Source organism: Misgurnus anguillicaudatus, chromosome 12, assembly GCF_027580225.2.
Source record: "Misgurnus anguillicaudatus chromosome 12, ASM2758022v2, whole genome shotgun sequence".
Taxonomy (NCBI): Eukaryota; Metazoa; Chordata; class Actinopteri; order Cypriniformes; family Cobitidae; genus Misgurnus; species Misgurnus anguillicaudatus.
In genome coordinates, this window is record NC_073348.2 from 28,967,441 (window position 1) to 28,993,630 (window position 26,190).

At 34.8% G+C, this 26,190-nt stretch overlaps 2 protein-coding genes across 3 annotated transcripts; both read right to left on the minus strand.

The window, feature by feature from the left end:
- Positions 1 to 6,566: 6,566 nt before the first annotated feature.
- On the minus strand, positions 6,567 to 9,669 carry LOC141369201 (uncharacterized). Its single transcript, XM_073874747.1, has 6 exons — positions 9,518 to 9,669; positions 9,210 to 9,258; positions 8,519 to 8,875; positions 8,067 to 8,375; positions 7,584 to 7,679; positions 6,567 to 7,274 (listed from the first exon to the last, which is right to left on the minus strand). The coding sequence occupies exons 1-6, from the start codon at positions 9,518 to 9,520 to the stop codon at positions 7,111 to 7,113; spliced, it is 978 nt and encodes a 325-aa protein (XP_073730848.1). The 5' UTR covers positions 9,521 to 9,669; the 3' UTR covers positions 6,567 to 7,110.
- A 1,010-nt stretch (positions 9,670 to 10,679) lies between these two features.
- Positions 10,680 to 25,916, minus strand: LOC141369073 (hemicentin-1-like). Of its 2 annotated transcripts, none has more exons than XM_073874299.1 (5): positions 25,795 to 25,916; positions 25,276 to 25,585; positions 16,419 to 16,673; positions 13,255 to 13,344; positions 10,680 to 11,171 (listed from the first exon to the last, which is right to left on the minus strand). In XM_073874299.1, exons 2-5 carry the CDS (start codon positions 25,445 to 25,447, stop codon positions 11,035 to 11,037), a joined length of 654 nt encoding a protein of 217 aa, XP_073730400.1. In that variant the 5' UTR covers positions 25,448 to 25,585; positions 25,795 to 25,916; the 3' UTR covers positions 10,680 to 11,034. The 2 variants fall into 2 exon arrangements, with proteins under 2 accessions (XP_073730400.1, XP_073730399.1); XM_073874298.1 differs by lacking the exons at positions 25,276 to 25,585; positions 25,795 to 25,916 and adding exons at positions 18,836 to 19,144; positions 19,364 to 19,480.
- Between the last annotated feature and the right edge of the window lie 274 nt (positions 25,917 to 26,190).

The following is a 26,190-nucleotide window of genomic DNA, read 5'->3' on the forward strand; positions in this document are numbered from 1 at the left end:
ATGTCATATGCCAAGTGGTCTGTGCAGCGCTGCATGAACTCAAACACACCTATATGGTGGTAAAATCAGAAAACAAAGTTAGACATGAGTAGGAAAGAAAATATAAAAGTTTCAGGTGACCTGTCATTGTTTAGTTCATATTTAAAGATGACCAGACTTCACTAGGGCTACGGCTACATGGGATTGGATGGTGATCATCCATTGTTGAGTACAATACAGGAGACTGCAGCAGGCAAGCCTGGTAGACAGGGTCAGCTGTGACACCAATTTTTACAGCAGACCGCGGTTGTGCTCTTTCTGAAAAAAAAACATGATTGAACAGAGATTATTCAGTCATTACCCACATTGATAAGATCTCCCTATTACATTTGTGATTTTTGATGTAGTTTTGTATTTTATCCAACATCTATTTGCTTGTGAATAAGATTTATAGACAACTGAGCTCATTAAGGATTACCAATAAAACCAGGAACTGATACTAAGTGTTAAATATTTGAGGCTAATTGTGTCTACTGTGATACATTACTTATTTTGTAGATGTAATAATTTACTTTCATTACCCACAGAGGAAACTATAATAATTTGCTACATTTATATAGGACTTTTCTGCAGCACAAAAACTACATTTAGCTAACGTTACTTTGTAAAATGTGTGCTATATAATGTACACAATCATAACTACAGATTGGCTGCCAAACCTCCAAATCCAGGTTTGCCTTTACCTCATCTTTAGGAAACCAAGACATTTGTTATTTTCGACGAGGTATTTGTTCCAGAGTTCAGTTTTGCAACTAGTCACACTATTAAACAAGCAGAGACCGAAAGTTAAGTTCCACTCAGACGTGTAATCGCGTCACTGCATGTGCGTCTGATGAAACCGCCTATATGAGGGGATGATTAGTAGGCCAAAAGGCAAGTTTGGCCCGGATGCCGGGGCACACCCTTACTCTTTTTCGACCTGCCTTTAGTGGGCACAAAATAAAACGTAGCGCTTTTCTGAGTGGATTTACTATATTGTATGGCAGAATAGCACTTTTGGGAGTACTTCGACTCGCCTGAAAAATCCGCTCCCCTTCTCCCTCTCATAATGGGAGATGGAGAGTGTTACTGCGCCGAGTCGAAGTACTCCCAAAAGTGCTATTCCGCCTTAAAATATAGTTCCTCTTTTAAATCCGCTTAGAAAAGCGCTACGTTTTATTTTGTACCACCAAACTTGCTCGTATAACTACTCGTCTTAAATAGGAAAAACGTTGATGTGTTTGGTCACTTCTAACTTTATCTCTGTTTGGTACCATTGAATGAATGGGGCTAAGCTAAATGCTATCAAAGTGTCACAGCGTGCTCCAGCGCTTACGTGCACGCACTAAGATGATAGAGGGATGTATCAACTCTTCTTAGTTAATAACATAGTTTAATATTGAAAATGGATAGACTATTCCTTTAAATGTAGGCGCCCAGTCTGCGAGGCGAGCTCATAATAAAAAGTGACGCAGTCGCGACATGCGCATTTTTTCCAGGCGTGTCTGCACCGCATCAAGTTAAAAATAATTCAACTTTTGTTTTCAGAATGCCGTTAAGCACATCGCAGGTCATGTGACAAAGAACCTACGCGCCTAGCGTTTTCCACACGTTTTTAGGACGATGAACAGCCCCTACAGTAAGTCCCTTCCATATTGGCTTCATCAGAGAGATCGGAAGGTTGCCCTTCATTTATGATGGTATAACTTAGTGTCCCCATCACAAAATTGGGGGGTTAGGACCCACACAAAGCAGGTTAAGCACCCTCTGCTGGCCTCATTAACACCTCTACAAGCAGCAACCTGGTTTTCTCAAGAGGTCTGCCATCGAAGGACTGACCAGGCTCAACCCTACTTAGCTTCAGTGGTCAACCACCAGTTTGGGCCACAGGATGATATGGCTGCTTGTCAGTGTCTGATCTGTTAAAAATGGTACATTCTGCTTGTTTACAACGTTGCTTGTACGGACCTCAATGGTGAGTAAAAGTCTGAGTGCTTAACATTGAAGTTATATTGGAAACTTACTGTAACATTTACATGTGACTGCAATAACTGCAATAATCACAAATACAATCAGCACAGCAGAGACGACAAACACCACCACAATCATAGTCAATGTCACATCTACAAAAAAATAAACAGACATCGCAAAAGCTTTTAAAAAACCATCATATGTTAACATTATTATGGTGCAATTTAATATTTGTTTGACTAATAAATAACACATGTACTACTAATAACAATAATATCTGCAGGAATAGTGCTAAACTTCCCACCTGTTTCATAACAGAAAGTGCTGGATAAATTTGCCTTGCACGGTTCATTTAGGGATGAGTGGTTTATCCAGCAGGTGAAGATTGTTTCATTAAACATTTGTGATGGCAACTCCAGGTAAGATTTGTGTGTAAAAGATCCATCTGTATTTGTGCTGTAAATCTCATTGTTGTTTGAGTTAATGATGATTTCTCCATCTCTCATCCACAGCTGATGAAGAGCAGCGGGGTAAAATCCTTCAGAGCTACAGACAATCATGAGTGATCCATTAGACGTCTCCACACAGGACATAAACAATACAGGAGACACTAAAGAGGAAAGATGTATAGAAAATAAATGAGATTTTTTACACTTTTTCTGATTGTACCAATAACCTAGATGAAATAATATAACTTGTTGCATTTGTGAGGAATTTGATTTTAATGATTTTAGGCTGCAATTGACTTACCAATAATATTAACTATTGTTATTTCCTCCCCAAGAATCACTTCAGGTGGTGGTGCCAGTCTCTTGACAGTACAGTTGTATGTGCCAGTATCATTTATCTGAAGATCTGACAGCTCAAATAATATTTCATTAGTCTCTGGAATCCAAATAAATCTGATATGATCATCACATGATTGATACATCCATGACTTCACACGCATGTATGAACACAATACATTTGTATTTTTTTGAAGTATCACTGTAATGATATCAGCATTATTTGATGACAAGTAGTTGCAGCTGATATTGGAAGAATCTCCTTGATGGTAGTAAAGAGTTGTAGTGGTGTTTACTTTTCCTAAAGCTGAGAAAGACAGAACAGCAAAACAACATTACTTCCCATACATTGCACATTTTAGCTTCGTTTTGAGCTTCCTGTGCAATATATTGTTTTTTTGATGTGGAAAATATATCTCTGATCAATTTAACAAGCTTTATTCATAATAAATGTCTACAGTATGTTATATATGATTTATAGAAACATTTGCATTACCAAAAATCGAAGACAGAAGCATCCACCCACAACACGCTAAAGTGAAACACTGTAAAGAATTTTGATGCATTAAATTATTATTATATGCAATAACTTCATAATCTTATTTATTGAGTGATGATGTTAAGGAATATTTTACTGAGATATGTTTGAGTAAAGAAATATTAATGTAAACATGAATAGTTGTTGTACAGTTATATAGCAGTGAATAGCAGATACACAAATGTCTATGTAACAACACAAACAAAATTAAATTAAGTGATAGTCATTCAGTAGGAATGAGAATTGCAAACTCACCATCACTCTATCCAGGTAAAGTGCACGTTGTGACTGCTGTCTAAGTGTGTTTTAAGAAAGAGTCTCATAGGTGTGAAATTGTGCTGTGATACTAATTTCCTCTTTATGTGACGTATAAAAAATGCAATATATTTCAACCGTCGCTGATTTATCTCAATTGAAAAGAGTAGGCATGTTTTTTTGTTTGTTATTCATGTTTTTTTGCAATTGACGTATGTGTACTAATACACACACACACACACACACACAAATGTAAAACCGTGAATTGGACAATAGGTGCTCTTTAAATGCAAATATAATTTCTGCTCCCCTTCCCGTATGCAAAGAAGGGGGTAAAACATGTGTCTCTGGCAGAAGGTTGAACTACACGTTATAAGGCGGAGTCTGTGGTTGGGGCATAATAAATGTGACATCACATTGATTCCCAACAGCCTGTTTTGTGTGACTGTTGCAGTTTAAAAGAGATTACACAAAGAATAATTGATGGATTTGTATAGACGGTTTCAGCAGTAACAACATAAACAAGCCGCTGTCGCGGTACGCACGTAACTTCCGGTAAACTCCGCTAATAATAAATAACAACAAAGTTCTTTAAACGTAGTTTATTTATATAACAAGCAAAGAAAAAACACGTAAATTACCTAGGAAACCAAAAGATTTGTTATTTTCGACGAGGCATTTGTTCAAGAGATCAGTTTAGCAACTAGTCAGACCATTAAAAAAAACGAAACCGGAAGTAAAGTTCGGATCCAGACGTGTATCGTGTCAGCGCACATGTGTCCGATGAAACAATCTATAATAACAGGATGTTTCTGCACACACAATGCCGGCTCATTTTCTGATAGAAACACATTTAAAAGTGCATTTTTTTAAGTTGTGGGGGGGCTTTAAGTAGAAGTACTGTATGATGATAATTCAATGACAACTTTTCATGCAACCATTAATTCAGCATAGCAGAAGTATGAGAATTTTTCTTGTATTTTGGCCTTGCTCAGATGACTGCCTATTGAGTTCAGGATAAAGTATATTGTAAGGTCTTGGTTGTTTTTAAAGCAGTGTATGGTAGTAAAGTTTTGCACAAATTGATAGTTAGCAGCTTCAATACAGAATAAACTTTTAGAGTAAAAACATCACAATATATTATTTATCTTTCTTTAGTTACGTTCACTACAGAATAAATTAACATGGTATCATCTACAAACAGTGTAAAAATCGATGATGTTTCGCTGAAAGTTTGCTTTCTGTCTCCATCTAGTGGAGATGTCTGAGATCTACTTAGGCCTTATCTTACTTTATGATAGCCATGTTAAACTTAGTCAGTATAGCAATTTTGGAGTATAAATATAACCATTATGACGAACTTTGATGGTTTGGTATTAACCACTACACTTCTCTACTGCGGGGGAGTAAAATGTCTTTTAAACCTCAGCAGGTTTGGTCAATACGCACTTCATGTTTCAAGGAGAAAGTGGGTTGATGAATGACATTTAAGTTGAACCATTTCTTTACGATGTTGATGTCATCGGGACAGAAACCAAAACAGATGTAAGGGAGGTACATTTTCGCCTTCTTTTATTAACTATTTCTTAAGTTGTGCAACATAAAGTAATACGTTTTGCTGATAGTAATCAATACACAATTAAACATGGTTACTACACTTTAACCACAATAAAAACATGGTTAATTTTAGTAATAGCTACACACTATATGTTATCTTTTATTATAACAGCAAGGGCAGTGACTGTATCAAATGTATTTTAGGGTATTAAACATGTATTTATAACGATTTCATCAGGCTCCGAAAATTCTTCAGAAACAACACAAAGAATGACCTCAGCTGCCACAGTTGCAACTTGTGCGTCATCAGTACAGGGTGTTCAACGCACCATCGTTTCTATATAAAAACGTTGTGCAATGTTTTGTCTGGGCTGAATGCAGCCCAAGTGTCATCAGGTCAGATGAGCAAATGTGGTTTTGAAGTTTTAGAAACACTATACAACATTCACACAGTGGTACAATATTATGTAGAAATGATACTTTCTGTTTAATACAATGACATTCTCTGGTATCTATAGGATGATGATTTATAGGCTAGAGATGTTCAGTAATCTGACACTTCATGTCAATTTGTTAAATTGCGAACAGATTTAGCCTATTTCAGAGAGGTCCTGGTTAAAACTTAACTTAAAATGAAGACTAAATCAAGGGCTGTTATCCTTTAATCCTTTATTTCACACCACCCAATGAAGAAGCCAACTGAACACATTGTGATTTTTCAGGAGACAGAAGCACTAATAAAGTCATTTTTATATTTAAAAGCCACATTCATCATACTGTAAATGAGTTGTACAGTCTTGTTTACTTGGTTAAATTTACATGCACAGTGAGTCACTGTGTCAGTACTGATGACACTAACAAGGATGTTGCTGAATGAAAGTGAATGATAAATACAACACCTCAGTCTGCATTTTAGAGTCTTCAAGATGCCGTTGACAGGCTATACTAAATGTTTCTTTCATAGCAAAGACATCAAAGCTTCATTTTGTGATGTGTAGCTAAAGCATTGAAGGTTTAGGTATTTTAACCACATCGTGTGAGAGGAAGTAAAGATGTGTCAGAATGACATGGAGGCTTAATGTAGGTCTGAAAGGTAAAACCTGCAAAAGTAGGCTAAATGTCTCTGCAGTTGGTAGATTTTAGTACAATGGCAGTATGTTGAAATATAAAAGTGCTCACATTAAATTATTAAACATATAAAACAATGCAGTAGTGTCAGAAATGTTTGCTTCATTCTTTGCATTTCATCTCATATTGGTTGCATTTCTGTTATGTTTTGGTGGGTACAAAAATGCAGCGAGGAAAGTGGTGCTACATCTCGTAGGATCTTTATTTTCTTAATAAAAAACAAACAAAATGCTGTTAATGTTTAGGTGACATTTGAGACAAAAATGGATTGGATGAGACTACCATGCTTTGTGTTGTAAAGCACAGTTTTACTTTAGTGAGAGTTGTATGTAAATTTGGATGGCTTGCAGATGTCATTTTCTAGCAATTGTTTATGCCGAGACCTCTTTTAAGAGAACCATCTTCTAATTGGGTAAAATGAAGAAGCAATGCGGTCTGCCTACTTTAACCACACAGTGTGGGAAGTTGTGAAGACATGTTGAAGCAGGTGAACTAGACGCTCATGTAGGTCGCATTTAAAAAAAAACTTGTTAAAACCGTGCACGTGAAATAGGAAATGAATATCTTAAAATGACAACTAAGCGAACAGGTCACATGCTTAGTTGTACACTGAGGTTACAGTTGCATGTAGCTAGTCACAAACTTCCTGAAAACATGAAGTTTATGGTATTTATGTCAATAATAATACTCCAAATGCCACGTGACAGAAGGAATTTTATTTGTTTTTTGTAACAGTAACAAGTCAACTTTTAAAGAAAAATCAAAATTGTAAATGTAAATTATATATCTATACATTAAATAAGTTGGTAGGCTTTCAGGGTAGTGAAGTCTTTGGTGACCTGTCATTTTAAAATGTCTTTAGTCAGCATTTAAAGGTGACGAGACTCCACTCGGGCTACGGCTGCATGGTACTGGATGGTGATCACCCAATGATGAATATAATACAAAAGACTGCATGTTATCCTGGAAAACAGGTTCAGGTGTGACACCAACGTCTACAGCTGACCGAGGCTTTGCTCTTCCTAAAAAAATATACAGTAAGATATCATTCAGATCATTAATCCTATTCAAATGTTATATAGGTTATACTTTTGTTGACAATATTATAGTCAATCAGGTTCATTAAGGTTTACAAAACAAAACAAAACAAACAGGAACTGATACTAAAAAGTGTGGGAGATTTGTGACTCATTGTTTCTACTGAGGTCATATATTATTTATTTTGTAGATGTAATTATTAACCCACATCACCCACAGACTTTGGAAAATGTTTTACAGGCCTGTTCATTTACTGTACAATTAAAAACATCAAAGTTATGTTTGAAACTTACTGTAACATTTACATGTGACCGCGATAACTGTAATAACCACAAATACAACCAGCACAGCAGAGACGACAAACCACACATTCATAGTCAAAGCCAGATCTACAAAAGACAAGTATTGGACAGGAGACAGCAAAGGCCTGTTAGAAACCTTTTTAATAATTTAAATGTTATTAACAATATCTATTTGACTAATAAATATATAAAACACATTGATATGAAATAACTTAACAACCATTTTGTGAACAAGGCAGGGCTACCACAATGGATAAAACTACTTTTTGATATAGTCTACTCAAAAATTTTACTTGTTGATATGTTTTATCATTGTTTAAGATGTTAATATACACAAAAAAAATAGCTAGGCTAATATAATAAAATGTAATAAATAAATATTAAAATTGAGGCTATGGCGGGCGACTCACAGACTCCGTGCGGGCAACCTGGTGCCCGTGGGCACCATGTTGGAGACCAATGAGCTAAACTTACCGCTTGTTTCATAACAGACAGTGCTGGATAAATTTGCCATGATCGGTTCATTTAAGGACGAGTGGTTTATCCAGCAGGTGAAGATTGTTTCATTAAACATTTGCGATGGCAACTCCAGGTAAGATTTGTGTGTAAAAGATCCATCTGTATTTGTGCTGTAAATCTCGTTGTTGTTTGAGTTAATGATGATTTCTCCATCTCTCATCCACAGCTGATGAAGAGCAGCGGGGTAAAATCCTTCAGAGCTACAGACAATCATGAGTGATCCATTAGACGTCTCCACACAGGACATAAACAATACAGGAGACACTAAAGAGGAAAGATGTATAGAAAATTATGTATATTAATATTTTGCAATACGTTTTGCTGATATAAAACTAAATTATAACTTATGGAAAAAATAAAATAACATATGTGCATGTTGCATTAATTTAAGGCTGCAACTGACTTACCAATAACATTAACTATTGTTATTTCTTCCCAAAGAATCACTTCAGGTGGTGGTGTCAGTCTCTTGACAGTGCAGCTGTATGCACCAGTATCATTTATCTGAAGATTTGACAGCTCAAATAATATTTTATTAGTCTCTGGAATCCAAATGAATCTAATATGATCAGCACATGATTGATTAATCCATGACTTCACACGCATGTATGAACACAATACATTTGTATTTTTTTGAAGTCTCACTGTAATGATATCAGCATTATTTGATGACAAGTAGTTGCAGCTGATATTGGAAGAATCTCCTTGATGGTAGTAAAGAGTTGTAGTGGGGTGTACTGTTGAGTGCATTACATTGATAAAAGCTGCAAAAGACAGAACAGAAAAATACATTATGTCCCATTTAAAGCCATGCATGATACATTTGGCTTCTTTTTGAGCTTTCTGTACAATATCTTGTTTTCTGACGTGGACATTATATAGGAAAGCTTTGAACATCTTTCAAACATCCAGTTTGAAAGTATCTTGTTTTGAATTATTAATAATTTATAAGTAATAAATAAGTAATTATAAGTAATATATCTCTGATCAATTTAACAAGCTTTATTAATTTAAGTTCTATGATACATCATATCTATGTGAAATAGATAATACACAATTTTATATCAATTTCAATACGATAGAAAAAAATTGTATTACCAAAAATCGACCACAGAAGCATCCACCCACAACACGCCAGAGAAAAACACTGCAAAGATTTTTGATGCATTAAATCATTTGCATAAACCTCATGATCCTATTAAGTGATGAGGTGAAATATATTACTGATATATGTTTAAAGTAAAGAAATATTAATCTAAACACTTGATCAGTAACATGAATAGTTGTCGTACAGCGATACGCAGATGTCTATGCAACAACACAAACAAAATTAAGCATTCAAGAACACCACATTCATATAGTTTTGTGATAGTTGCTCAATAGGTTGATAAGAATAACAAACTCACCATCCCTCTATCCAGGGAAAGCACACAGCGTGACTGCTGTCTAACTGTGTTTTACAGAAAGTGTTTCATGGGTGTGAAACTGAGCCGTGAGACTGATTTCCTCTTTAAGTTGTGTTACATATAGCAACAACTTGAATCAGCTGATTAAGATTTTGCCTAATTCCTTGGTTTTGTTGTTAACACATTATACAATCAGTGAATATTTTTATTTTTGTTACAGTGACTAAAAGCTGATTTTTTGATCAAACATGAACTTACCTAAACCACAATCAACCAACAAATAAGTAGTGCACAGTTATCAAACAAATACCCAATTTTAACCATCAGGAGAGGGTTGAGGTACACTCTAAAAACAAACGGTGCTAAATAGCACTAAAAGTGGTTCTTGGCTCGTAATCATATGGAACCATTTTAGTGCTATGCATATATAGCACCTATGAAGAACCATACGGGGGTCATATAGCACCACATATGGTTCTACATAGCACAATATGGTTCTACATCGGTGCTACACAGGTACTTTATCGATGCTATGTGGCACTTAAAATGGTTCCTCTATGATTACCAGCCAAGAACCACTTTTAGTGCTATTTAGCACCATGGGAGGCGTTTACTGTACATACACCCAAAAGTTTAAACTCATAAAAAGGACTCTGGATTGCCAAATGAGTGTTTACATTTTATTAATTTTCCTTTTCTTTTTATTTGCTTTGCTACTTAATTGCTTCTTTACTTATTTCAACCATCACGTCTGATTTTTCCTATTTAAAATAGTCTCAAAAATAATAATTTTTGTTATACTTATATATTTGCGTGTGATATACAACTCTGCAACTGACACATCTGCATGATGTGTAAAAAAAAATGATGCAAAAAAGACAGTTTCCTTCATATGTGTTTGTTAACCGCAAAAACTGAGTGGGCTGTAGTGGGGAATTTTGTTTCACAGCTACGCACCATGTACAAAGGCTCAAAATATATTCATGTTGTGTGTTTATATAAATGGCATGCATGGAAATTTTTTTATTTTAAAATGATTATTTGGTAAAATGATGATGATCTTCTAATGACAATTGTACATTCAACCATAAAGTTCAGGAGAGCAGTCATAAGAACAGTACGGTTGACAAAACTGACTGCTTGCAAGACTCGCACAAAATAGTTTTATTGTATTAGATTTATTATATTATTATTATTTTACATATGTATATATACAACATTTCAATGCAGATAGTTCAAATACAGTGCCAAAATAGGTCACATGACAAAAAGTGCAAAGAGTGATGCTAATATGCTGTGGGAAAACACAAACAATGCACGAACAGGAAAGACTGGGCCTAAGTCACTATAAAGTCAATGGTTTTCAAAAATAAATTTACCTTCTGATCTTTACTGGAGTTTAAGTGTGACAACTAGCCCCGGTCTTATCTGTGTTAGCAAAAACATTAAGAATCGCTCCATTTAATACACTGTTTAGGCAATGATTGGGGTTAGGGCAATGGATATGCATCAATAGATCAATTCTCATAAATGCAGTCTTCTGTCTGTGGTGTAGCAGCAGGCGGTGATGTCTGGCGGGCCATGGCAAAACTAAAGTTCTCATAGACTTTATTGGTGAATATAAAAGATCCACTTGAGTCTCGTCTCTTCCTGCCTGTAAAATCAAACAGGGATCCAATTAAAGTCAGGGTGATGACAGAGACAACTCAGTCAGGTTAAATGAATGCAATGGTTATCTTTTAAGTTATAAGCTTTGTGCAATGGGAACCTGTCTGTCATAGTTGCTCTACTATAATTATTATCACTATGGTAAAATCTGAAAAAATGGACATTAAAACTGCAAACAGTGTAAGACATTGTAATGATACAGTAGGTGTGGCTTTAAGGATAACATAACAATAGTTATAGTTGTAGTACTGTGAATGTAGAAAATGTTTGCTTTCTGGCGCCATCTAGTGGAGTTGCATGAGATCCATTAAATAAATAAAAACAGAGGCCTATTCTTACTTTATAAATGCATGCTAGCTTTAATTTCCATTAAAATGCTTTTGTCAGTATAGTTATTTTGATGTATTAAATATAATATTATAATGAATTGTGATGATTTCTTATTAACCATTACACTGTTGTACAGAATGACTATAAACACACGTATGTCTTAAAATGGACATTACCATTAAGATAATTTATTATATCATGTTAAAATTGCCACTGTGTAGGTGTGAGCAAAAATTTACAAATAATGTAGGCTACACATAATGACAGTCCTGTGGTTGGACAGTGCAGTGCAGTGCAGATTAAGTATTAAGTATTATCCCCTTCTGACATCACAGGTGGAGCCAAATTTCAATGACCTATTTTTTCATGTGCTTGCAGAGAATGGTTTACCAAAACTAAGTTACTATCTTTTTCATATTTTCTAGGTTGATAAAAGCACTGGGGACACAATTATAGCACTTTAACATGGAAAAAGTCAGATTTTCATAATATGTCCCATTTAATAGATTAACACAGGCCTTTTTGTCTATATGAATTTGAAATTAGAAACGGTACAAAGGTCATGGCTTTAATAAACTTTAAAACAATCTTTAATTTGAAGGCTGCCATTTCGCTTACATTGTAATACATGACATAAAAAGTTTGCAAACAAAATTTTTATTAACGCTACAAGCAAAGTAAACATGGTAATTAATTCTTACATTGGCACATTGTAGAATTATGTCAAACAGAAGATTAGAGTTATAAATGCCCTTACGAAATTAACCATGGTTTTACTACAGTTAAAAAAAACATGGTTACTGTTGTAAAACCATGGTTACCACAAAATAACCATGGTTTTGACAACCATGGTTTTCAAAAACCATAGTTGCACCATGCTACTCTAGTAAAACCATGGTTTTGCTGATAGTAATCAATACAAAAAAAAAAAAACACTTTTACCACAAAAAAAAAACATGGTTAATTTTCGTAAGGGTGCAGACAGTAGGTGGCGGTATGTGATCTTGACACCTGCGTGTCATTACAAATAGTGAGTTTTGGCAATGTGAAGATCCTTTTTTACTGGGACAATATGTTTTTTTTTTAATGATGAAAGACAGTTTTTGCAAGGATCTCCGCTTTCTACCACCAGCCATTTTAGATAAGCTTTTTTGGGGCGTATTAAGAACAAAACATAAACAGTACAGTATGCATTTTATGCAGAACGCAATGGCGGCCACCATAGGTTGAAATGAGTATTACATGTTTGGATCTTTTAAAATAATGAAATGGATTTTAGTATTTAAAGGTATTCAAGTCTTTATAGTCGAGTTAAATCTTGTCAGGTTTAGTCACTGAGACAGATAACTAAGACAGTTCTGCAAAACTTGAGAAAGTGGTCGTTGACGTTTGTGAAATTATTGACAGAATTTAAATTTTTAGGTAACTATTTCTTTATTATTTTGATGCAGTTAGTAGCCTACAGAAAAAGGTGTAAGGAAGGAAGCTGGTGTGTTAAAGATACAGCCTATAGATTTTAAAAAGAGAGGTGGCAAATAGTCACTGTTTCCGGCAAATTCTCGCCTTCTTTTGTTGTACTGTTTCTTATTGTGCAACATATCAATGAAGCAACACTCTCTGTATCTTGTTTTTTTATTTATTGTATTACCAAATCTTTTAAAGGAATTACATATTTCTTCTGGTGGAGCCAAATATTTTCTGTGTGAAACACTCTGTACTGTAACTCTTTATACACTTACATTTGCAAATGATGGCAGTGAAGATCAGACTGGCGATGACACCTGCAGCAGCACTACACCCTATTATCAACGGCCACATATTCTGTATTTCTATTGATTTCAACAGAAAATGAATATCAATCAGATCACACACAAGAATCAAATGAATATTGAACAAAGACAAAACAATCAAAACAGCACACTTTAAGGTTTAAACCAGGATTCTGTTTATCCCTAACTAACTAGGCTAGAGACAGAGCGCAGGCATGCTAATTTGAAAACCACGCCCACTTTTTGCGAGAGGCCGCCTCCTTGTCATTTTGGCTTATATAACAAAAACAGAATAATGCCTAAAAGCTGCCGTGTGACAAGGTGTACAACTAACAAGCCCAAAACACAGAAATACGTTTTTATAAGCTGTGGAGCAGTAAAACCCAGCCTAAAAAGTGGATTGCCGACTACGTTTCCCCCCAGTGGGCGCAGTAGTAATATGAAAAGTTGCCTGTTTCCACTTTTGTGTCTTTAAACGCTCGTTTTTTGGGGGGTCGACAGCTTATAAAAACTTATTTCTGTTTTTTTTTTGCTTGTTAGCTGTACACACTGTCACACAGCAGTTTTTAGGCATTATTCTGTTTTTGTTATAAGCCAGAAATGACAAGGAGGCAGCTTCTCGCAATACAAAGTCAATGGAGACGGATGGATTGTTTTCCCCGGTGGGCGTGGTTTTCAGGTTATGACGCGCTGCGCTCTGTCTCAACCCAAAATGCTGGGTCCAGTAAAACATGTATTAGAAAGGTTTAAATTAAATATTGACTATTCATGTGAATTCTGTAATAATGAAAAAGAAAAAAAATCATTTATTTTATCATTGCATTTATACCAAGATATTTTGGGTTGATATTGAACATTTTATTACAAGAAAACTTAATAAAGCTGTTAAATTGGATGGGTCGGATATAATGATTTATTTTAAAGATTGGGAAATAGAAAAGGACAAAGCATGTTATTAAATTACTGATCTTGATGGGGTATGGGGAAGTTTCATGTACACAAAATGAAATGGTCTTGTGGTAAACCCAATTTCTTCCATTTAATCAACAAATTTAAGCAATATTGTAATGTAGTAAACAAATGCAAAAATAAAAAAGCTTTAAGGGCTTCTAATATTACCTGCAAGTAATCTGCACCACATATGTTTTTTTCTCTGGCTATCTTCATGTTATTGTTTTTAGTTTGGATTATATTAATCATTTATGTTGTTATATATATATATATATATATATATATATATATATATATATATATGTATGTGTGTGTGTGTTCATATGCAATAAAAAAATGCTGGGTTGTTTTAACCCAACGGCTGGGCTCGTCGGTTTTTGACCGTATGCTGGGTTAAAAATAACCCAGGATTTTTTTAGTGCACACACACACACACACACACACACACACACACACACACACACACACACACACACACACACACACACACACACACACACACACACACACACACATTCTGGTTTCCATGTTTTGTGGGGACATTCCATAGACGTAATGCATTTTATATTGTACAAACTGTATATTCTATTCCCCTTACCTACCCCATTCCCTAACCCCAACCATCACAGAAACCCCTCTCCTACTTCACATTTTCAATAAACATAATTTTGTTTGATTTATAAGCTTGTTTCCTCATGGGGACATCAAAATGTCCCCACAAGGTCACAAAAATACTGGTATTCCTATCTTTATGGTGACAATTGGTGCCCACAACGTGATAATTACCAGGTACACACACACACACACACACACACACACACACACACAACCCTATGCTTGGTTGTTTCAACCGAAATGCTGGGGTGTTTTAACCCATGGTTGGGTAACAAGAATCTAGCATAGGTTTATTTACAGTGATTAGTTTAGTCAAATATTTAAACCAACCATGGGTTAAAATAATCCAAAATTTCTTTTAGAGTGCAGTGACCTCAACTTACTGTAAGTTGTTTTGTGTTGGTAATATCCCTTGAATGAAGGTAAACATACAAAATAAAGTCTACTTTAACAATAATATTAGTAGAGTTTTAAATAGGTATGTTGCTAACTCCGCTGTCGCGGCTGACTTTTTGGTTCCACTCAGCGAAACTCAAGATTTTCTCAGGCGGCGCGCGGTGTTGTTGAAAATAATGCTTCTGTTGGTTTGTTGATGGCGAAATTTCTGAGTTTTTATTGTTAACACCACCGGAAGAAGCATAGGTACCTTCTCGTTTTCAGTCACAACCTTTCATGTTTAACCACTGGCCGTGCGAGCTCGCCAAAGTCGGTTGTTTGTAAAATCGTCGTTGTTTTTGCTGAAGTTGAGTAAAGACATTCTTGAAATTGTAAAGACATTTAGTTTAATTGCTAAACTACAAGTGAACGAAATTTTAATAAATTTGACCGACTACCACAGGTGGTTTTACCTCTACCAAAGTCTGCTTGAATGGTAAAGAATGGGAAGCAGCCGTATAGCCATGTAGTAGCTGTCTGTATATATAGACTGAATAAAGAGTGTTATTTGGTGTAATTAGTGGTTTGTTTTATTATATATCTGACTTTTCACAAGTAGAATATGTAGAGGATATATCAAACAGCTTATCCTGAAAGATTCAGGTCAATATCTTAAAAATTTAAAAAGTAATATCAAAAAACTTTATTTTTTCATGATTCGGTCACACGTTTTCTTGAATTTTAATGGAAAACATGGGACCAAATAAAGTGACGATTTTCGAGTTTCAAATTACCAGTATTTTGTTATTCTTGAACCCATAATATGATCTTGGTCTCATTTAAAAGCTTTTTTCAAGCTCTTTCTATCTGATCAACTACTTTTAGCATTTAACCATTTTGAAAATTTTAGCAACATACCTATTTTAAACAGAGGTATGTATTAGTATGCTTATGTTGCATGATTTTAGTCTGTGTGTAAAATATTTGTCACAAATTGTTTGTTTTAAATTAGGCAAAAGGTCCTGTGGTTTCCTTTGCTAAACAGTGTGGTGGCGGTTTGAAAACTATTATTGAGGTCAACTTATAAACAGTGTAGATGTCTTTAAATGAGTTCTCAAAGTAATATTTACAATGACTGAATGGTTCACCATGTTTTGCGCTGGTTTAAATGAACGGTAGTTTAAGTGTCTCACCTGTGCTTGGGTTCAGCTCTATACTCCTGTTGTAATGTTTTTGGTTGATGCTTGCTTGGCAGGTAAACGTGTCGTTTTCTTCCCATGCTGGTTGACACAGATACAGCGTACTGTTATTTCCCACAGAAGAGAACAGAAGAGAATCGTGACCCTTTCTAAACCAGGTGAAGTTCACCGGCTCAGGATTCACACTCTCCCATGAGCAGAGCAAATGAATACAGCTGCTATTGCTCTTCAGACGCTCCAGGGAAAGATCTGGCAGTGAACAGATATAAGTTAAAGAGATTAATACAAACATCAGTTTAGGTATAGTGGGCCTTGTATAAGTACTTTGAAAGCAAAAAGAAACATTTGCTGCACAAAATAATTTCCTTAAACAATAGTTTGACCTAGCTGCTTACATTGAAAGTTTACGTTAAACAAAATGAATGCACTTCCAATTGCAAGAGCCACATAAGATATATCAATACTGGCAGTGCTCGAATTGAGGGGGGGGGGGGATGGGGGAAACGGGGAACCCCATAAGGCATTAGGGACCCCCTATAAAATGTCAAAATTATACATAGGTTAGATATTTTTATTTTAGTACAGATTATGCTGACAAACTCAAATAGATGATCACAGTCAAAGTGATCAAGCAGGTATTTCTGTGCAAAATAATAATGCGTAGTGTCTATAAAATCATTAATTTCAGTATTTTCTTGTTATAAATTAACGTTTAAGGAATTGTATATAAAGTTTAGTTTTTATAATTTACAGCAACAATCACAAATTGTGTCATTTGTCGGTTTATCATAAATACTTTGACACGCTAAATCTCAAAATTAAATAAGATTGCTGAACTTAGCCGGGACTTCCCAGGCAGGATCACATTTGTTTTTTTTTAGGTTTAGTTATCAAAAATGCTGCTTTATTAATTTTTTGTGTGATGTTCTGAACATTGTGGCTTTAAAATGTTATGCTAAACAATTTAACGAATGTTTATCCTGCCTTTCATTTTAACTTTAAAAAATAGCATAAAATACCACATAAATCCATCAACATAAATTGGATGCATTTAGGTTTACTTTTTCTTTAATAATTTCATAATTATTGTCAGTGGCATCACTCCTTTTAAAATTTCTGCCCAGTCAACCTTAAAAAATCTGGTAAACAAATTCGCGGTCGCTTTTAAATCCTATTTAAATCTCATATGAAAACATCAGCGGTCAATTTTTTTTCGATCCTGCAGCCATGAATCAAAGTATAGTGTACATTAACTGATGACATCTGCATCTGTGTAGTTTTTTAATAAAAAACAACAGTTTACAAAATGTGATGTTGGAGCATTATTTTTTGTGTATATTTTTGCCATGTCATGTTGCATGGTGGGGACCCCCCATAAGACCTGATTCAATTCGAGCACTTGATACTGGTTTTCGGAGGATATACCGGAGCTTTTACATTTTCGTACCCTATAGCAACTTGCATTTTTTCTGATTCAATTTCATTTTCAATAAATTATACACTGTATAATATAAACGTACAAAAGCTGTCATTGGGATGGAACCTTTCAAAAGATTGAACTATGTAGCATTTGGGTACAGATTTGTACATTTGAGGTACCAATATGTACCAAAATGGACCCTTTAGGTACAAAAATGCACTTTGGATAGGGTATCACCCCAATGACAGCTTTTGAACCATTATGTCTGAGAATGTAGTTAATGTTGGGTGCTCAGTGATTGGGTACAGCGAAAAATTTGCATACATCAGAATTTATGTACAGACAAAAAACACACACAAAAAAATAAACTGTGTAAATAAACAATAACAAGTTAACTAGTAATTTATCACCACAATCAAATAAAATGCTTGCGTCTCTCAACCATCTGCAACCCTGCCTGTGAAAACCCATCTATAGTATTTTTTACTGTTTTTAACATAAAACCATCATATATAATGCAAATAACATTGAGTAAATATATAACTGACATCTTTAATATTAGTACGGTCATGTCAAAGACTGAAATCAAACTTTAATGCTCCAAATCTCATCATGAGATTATGAGCCAAACAGACAGGGTCACAAACATTTTGCAGTGAAAATATTATTTTCCAGAATAACAAGACAAACACATAATGAGAAAGTGACTTGGCTGGATAAGAGTGATGGACCCACAACAAGCATACACTCTCAGAAAAAAAGGTACAAAAGTTGTCACTTGGGCGGCACATGTTCAAAAAGTACACTTTTGTGCCTTAAAGGTGCATATTGCAACCTTAAAAGTACACGGTGCATACTGGTAACTCATATCTGTATGAAAATGGTACATATTAGGACCTTTTAAAAGGTACAGTCCCAGTGACAACTTTTGCACCTTTTCTGAGAGTGTACAAATATCAAATAAATAAACAAATATGAATTGCATATTTACCTTCAACATGGAGCGTCACATTTGTGAAGACATCATATGTTGGTGGTGGAATAATTATTGTCTTTATACAACTGTAATTCCCAGAGTCACTCATTTCAACATTTTCTATATTTAAACTAAAATTCTCAATGTTAAAAGTGAAGCGGGAAATGCAACTTCCAGGTGAAGTTTTATTATTATGTTTATATTTACAAATAGATGCACTATTCTTTTTCCACTCTATATTTGACTGTTGACTGTTATCATGAGGTAAGACACAGGGCAGATGAGCGGTTTCTCCTCTGAATGCTCGGACAACATCCCCTGAACCTGGAGATTGAGATTCAATTTTAATGTAACAAAATGTTCCCTTCAAATAGAGTACAGCATGTGAATAACAAGAATGATGACATCTTTTTGGTCAAATATAACACCCCATTGATCGCTCCATATTACACTATCAGTGGCAACAAGTGAAAGATACGAAATGTCTTAAATATGAATGAACGACAACAGATCCAAAGCAAACAAACAAATAAAGTCTCCTACCTGTATCAGGAAGAAAAATTAAAGCGCAAACTAAAAGATTACTTAAAAGCTGTTTATAAAACATGTCCTCTTTGAGCTGTGCTCGTCATGTGAGACACTTCTGAACACACGCACGCACATCCACACACAAACCCTGCATGGCAACTTCCTCTCCATATAGTCACCTTTAACTTTACCACTATAAACACCAATCATTGAGTCCATTGAGTAAACCACTAAAGATAAACTTTGACATGGATTAAATATATCCAAATGCAGATTGCTGTCATTGTTTTTGTTGACATATACAAGCTAAATACACAAAGAAGATGTGGTTACAGATTAGTTTCTTTTAATAGAACTTAATCTCAAGTTAAGTCTCATGAGCTGTTGTCTAAATTGATGTGGATTGACTTCTGCAACTCGCCTAAAGAGGAAGTAGACTATTTTATAAATTCATTAAAAAAAAACTTGGAATAAGAAGTTTATGTTTGATGTTTATATAGTGTAGTTTCCTTTTCGACTAGTTCTGCTTTCCATGTAAAGACATGCACAATATGATATAAGATACTGGAAAAGGAGACCGCAACATTTCACAATCAGCTCTGACACCAAACTACCACCATTACAGGATCTTAATGAATCAGCCTGCGTGGCAGGACATCATACGTGGAAACCATTTATAGACAACCAAGCCGTGTGACACATTTAGCTCATGTTTATTTAAAACAAGGGTTTCTACAAATAAAGCTTTGTAAATTACATACATTCGTGATCAAGAGTCTAAACACAAGTATACATCTTAATCTAAATCTTTGTTCATTTACAAGTTTATGGTTACACACAAAAAATTGTGTTAAAAAATGGTTCACTGGCGCGTAATCATAAGGAAACAACTTTAAGTGCAATATAGCACCTATGCAAACCATAACACGGTGGTATAACATGACTATAGTACTACTTAACTGCACCACTTGTGACCTTTGAACTGAATTGCATTTAAGGACAAGTTCGGTATTTTACACTTAAAGCCCTGTTTTCAGATGGTTTATGATGAAATAGAATGGTTTTGACTGAAATTTCGACATATGTGGCTGCCCTGAGAATTTGCGGGTGTTTGTTGTATCAGCCCCAACCTCAATGGATAAGGTGCACTGGAACAATCCTTCCTAAAATGCAATCAACTTTCGTTTACAAAGACGTGAAACTCACCGAGTGGTCAGGGGTGTTCACTGATATGCTCACACAAAAATCGCTGCAAAAGGTGCTTTCCAACAGGTGTTTTACCATTCGTTGTAAACTTGTGGAGCTATTTTTCCAAACGCCTCACACCCGTGCACTGAAAAAATGATTCATTGCATTTAATCAATTTTTTTAAGGTAAGTGGTTGCAATCAATTTATTTAAGCTACATTTAAACAAAAAAGATTAGTAACGTAAAATAAAATATAAAACTTTTGTTTAAATGTAGCTTAAATAAATTGATTGCAACCACTTACCTTAAATTTTTTTTATTAAATTCAATTAATAATTTTTTTCAGTGTATATTCTTCCGTTGAGAGCTTGAATAATAAACACTCCAGCCCAGTTGGTGGCGATAATCGACCTTTGCCATTTGCAAGAATACAAACAAGGTTCCCGGCGCGGAGTAATACCGGACCTCACAGCACAACTTATACAAGTCAATGGAGTTGGCAAAAACTACGATAAAACCTGTTGGAATGCATCTTTTGCAGCGATTTTTGTGTGAGCGTGTCGGTGAGCGCCCCTGGCCACTCGGTGAGTTTCGCGTCTTTGTAAACAAAGTTTAATGCATTTTAGGAAGGATTGTTCCAGTGCACCATTAAACCCATTGTAGAGGTGGGAGATGAAACAACAAACACAAATTCTCGGGGCAGCCGCATATGTCGAAATTTCAGTCAAAACCGTTCTATTTCATCATAAACAATCTGAAAACAGGGCTTTAGGTTTAAATACCGAACTTGTCCTTTAAGGAAGAAGAAAGTAGCAGAAATATCAGTAATGAAAATATATACACAGAAAAATCAGTGTAAAAACATATCACTGAGTGTATTTTATTCCTGTCTTCTCTTATTCATGCTGATGGTCAAGGATTGCAGAAGGTCTCGCCGTTACCTGGAGGACGAAATAGTCAACACTGAGACATGAATCCCCAAAATGAGATAGCTTTCTTTGTTATTTTGAAACAAAGTGTTGTTAAAAGCTTCATAAAATAACTCTATGTGACTCATGCATTATGTATTAGTGTCCTAAAGACAAATGTGTTGGTTAAAACACAAACAAAAATATAATCAATTGTTTTATGTAAGTGCCTTTATACACAGTGCGAGAGTGTACGCAAACAACAAAGCTTAGGCTACTCACTCTTATGTTTCATGTTTGTAATGCATTATTTTACATTATACCACACTCAAAAAAAAAAAAGATTCATTGGTAGTCTGAATAACTTGATTTAGCATAGTTTGAATAATTCAATGTAGTGTAGTCTGGATAACTCAATTCTGTTATTTTATATAAAACGTTTTTATGTCATACTATTTAGCATAAGCACATGTTAGCATGCTAATAATAATAACATATGATACTTTGGATGAGCATGTGAGAAGAGACTGATCTCCAGACAGGCATTAACACAGTTAGTGCTCATTGAGAGAAGTACGTTACATCTACAATTTAACCACAAGCGCCACTCTTCTGCAGGATGGTAACCAAACAATTTGAAAAAATATAACACAAACGCTTCTAAATCAATAAGATAAACGGACAATACACACTATTAAGTCTTTCTCTTTACCTAAAAATGCATAAAATAACACTTTATTAAAAAAAAATTCTCCAAAAGCAGTTGCATGCAAACCATGCTGGGAAATTCTTTTTCCAGAACCCAAACTCAAACTAATTGTGTTAACGCAATTAAAAAGAAATCAATAAATTATAGAACCTATTCATTTTGTGTTAGACTAATTAAATCTATATACTTATTGCTCTTAATGAGGTATTTTAAATTAATTGAACACAATTTTAATGTGTCATTTCTAAGAAGGGCTTGAATCATTTTTTTGAGTGGCACGGGTCTGTTGAATGCTGTATTCTGATTGGCTGAGAAATATTCCATGGGTGTTGATTATTTTTCAGTAAACAGCACACCTAACTTGTCAAATGTCTTAAAAATAGGCACCAGAGCAATGTTTGTGGTAACCGTGGTATAAGCGGGGGATAATCGGAAAAATTGACTCCGGTCCTTTGAATTATTTTAATTATTAAAATAATTTCAAATAATTCAATAATTGTCGCATTACCACTTAGGGTGGGCATTATTTTCTTACAATTCAATGGCCCGTCGTCAGCCCGCCGTCTGTTTTATACTTTTATTCCTGTTTTATTCTTTTTCACATATTAAAACATTTTTTATTAAAATCACATTTATTTTCTTTTAATTGATATTTTAAATTCATGTATCTTTGATTTTTTTGTTTTCTCATTTCTGTGTAAAGCACTTTGAATGACCTTTAGGACAGTACCTACAAAATATTCTAATATGTATCATTTGCATACAGATATGTACTGTTGAGGTATCGGCATGCACCCTTTATAGGCACAAATGCATACTTTTTGAAAGAAAATGTTTATACTTTTATTCTGAGAGTGCATGGAAGTAGTAAGCATAGGAACATAGGGGACTTATTTCCCATACTTCTAGAAATGTGTACATTTGTAAGCAGGTAATGGTAATCTCTGGCTATAGCCCCTTTGTAAATGCCTTGTAAGAACAATTATAATGGTGGATAGCTAAAGAAATTGCTGTACTGAGTTTATGAATCCCTTTTTTTTTAAGGTAGAATGTTATTACACTCATCGAAACGTTAGGAGAAACATTTAAGACTAATTTAGGCTATACTGAGACTAATAAAGGTCTTGCATTTAAAAATGCAGAACAGTACCCAGATGACGATGATGAAGATGATGAAGATGATGTAAAAGGTCACACGAATAACTCCAAAACATGATTTAGAATCTGAAACAGAAACATCTTTAGGTGTGCCTGAAGAATTTTACAATCAATGGTCAATGGTGTATCAATGCAGCTATACATGGACGTTCATTTTTAATCGTCAATGTGTCTATGTATACTTGTGCAAATAGATAATACCATTTTTAATTTACAAAATCAATCACTATCATCACTGAATGCATGTATTTCGTTCATGAGGAGCAAGTAGCTGGTCCGTCAGGTTTAAGTGAATGATAGGTTGAATTTCTCACCTGTGTTTGGCGTCAGCTGTATACTCCTGTTGTAAAGTGATTTGTTGATGCTTGCTTGGCAGGTAAACGTGTCGTTTTCTTCCCATGCTGGTTGACACAGATACAGCGTACTGTTATTTCCCACAGAAGAGGACAGAAGAGAATCGTGACCCTTTCTTAACCAGGTAAAGTTCACCGGCTCAGGATTCACACTCTCCCATGAGCAGAGCAAGTGAATACAGCTGCTATTACTGCTGTTCAGACGCTCCAGGAGAAGATCTGGCCGTGAGAGATATAAGTAAAAAAATTAATACAAACATTGTAGGTATACTGGGCCTTGTTTAAGTACTTTTCACTTTGCTGCACAAAATAATTTCCTTAACCAGTAGTTTGTCCAAGCTGTTGTCCATTGAAAGTTTACTTTAAACAAGATAAATGCACTTTCAATTGCAAAAACCGCATAAGATATATCAATACTTGTTTTCAGAGGATATACTGGAAGTTTTACATTTTCGTACCCTATAGCAACTTGCATTTTTCCTGATTCAATTTCATTTTCCATGAATTTAATTATACACCGTATAATATAAACGTGCAAAAGCTGTCACTGGGACGGTACCCTTTAAATTATCAAAATATCAATGTATACTAGTAGTTTACCAACCACAATAAAAGAAGATGCTTGCATCTCTCAACCATCTACAGCCCTGCCTGTGAAAACCCAGCTACAGTATTTTTTTTTCTGTTATTTACATAAAATCATCACATATAATGTAAACAACATTCTGTAAAAATAGAACCTTGAAATATATTTTGACTACACTGTAAAAAAACGTCCGTAAAAATTTCAATGGTATTGCAGCTGGGTTGCCGGTAATTTACCGTAGATTTACATTTATGTTATTTACTGGCAAGAGTTTGTTCAAAGTTAAATACATTTTAAATATTAACAAGTCTTTATCTTTACAGAATAAAACTATACAATAACAGCCTCATGCAAAGCATTCTGGGAACCAGAAATCATCATCAACCTTTTTCTGTTTTTTGCTTCAGATTTTGTTTCCCAGAATGTTTTGCTTGATGCTGTTTTTTTAGTTTTACTCTGTAAAGACAAAGACTTGTAAATGTTTAATGTTCATTTAACTTTGAACAAACTCTTGCCAGTTAATAACATAAATGTAAATCTACGGTAAATTACCGGCAACCCAGCAGCAGTTTCTACGGAATTTTTTTACAGTGTAAGTAAGGTCACTGAAATCAACATGAAATCAATTTTTAACAAATTTCATCATTAGATTTTACCGACAGGGTCAAAAACATCTTGCATTTTGCAGTGATGTAAAAAATTATTTCCAGAAAAACAAGACAAAACACATAATGAGAAAGTGATTTGGCTAGATAAGAGTGATAGTCACAAAACAACTCACAGAAAAAAGTACAAGAGGGGACAAATGTTGTCACTGGGGCGGCACATTTTCAAAAAGTACACTTTTGTGCCTAAAATTTGCATATTGGTACCTCAAAAGTACAAGATGCATACTGGTACCTCATATATGTAAACAATTTTTACATATTAGGACCTTTTCAAAAGGTACCGTCCCAGTGAAGACATTTGCACCTTTTTTGAGAGTGTACAAATATCAAAAAAATAAATATGCATTGCACAATTACCTTCAACATGGAGCGTCACATTTGTGAAGGCATCAGTTGAAGGTGGTGGAATTATTATTGTCTTTTTACAAAAGTAAGTTCCAGAGTCACTCATCTGAACATTTTCTATATTTAAAATCTCGCTGGTAAAAGTGAAGCGAGAAATGCAATATTTAAATAAAGTTTCATTCATATTATTAATACTATATTGACAAATAGATGCATTATTTTTTTTTCCACTCTATAGTCGACTGTTGACTGTTATCATGAGGTAAGGTGCAGGGCAGATGAGCGGTTTCTCCTCTGAATGCTCGGACAACATCCCCTGAACCTGGAGATTGAGATACAATTTTAATGTAACAAAATGTTCCCTTCAAATAGAGTACAACATGAATATAACATGAATTATGACATCTTAATGCTCAAATATTACACCCCATTTATCGAACCACATATTACATTATCAAGTAAAAGATACGAAATGTCTTAAATATGAATGAACAACCAGATACAAAGCAAACAAAAAATGAAGTCTCTTACCTGTATCAGGAAGAAAAATTAAAGCGCAAACTAAAAGATTACATAAAAGCTGTTTATAAAACATGTTCTCTTTGAGCTTTACTTGGCGTGTGGGACACTTCTGAACACACACATGCATGCATGCACCCACCACGCACACAAACACACACACACACACACGCAAGCAAGCACCCACAGGCACACACATTCTGGTTTTTATTTTTTGTGGTAGACGTAATAGTTTTTATACTACACAAACTGTATCTTCTATTGCCTTTCCCAAACCCTAACCCATTTAAGACAAATTTAGGCTATACTGAGAGTAAAGGCTGTGAAGGTCTTACATTTGAACATGCAGAACAGTATCCAGATGAAGGTAATGATGTAAAAGGTCACACAAATAACTCCAAAACATGA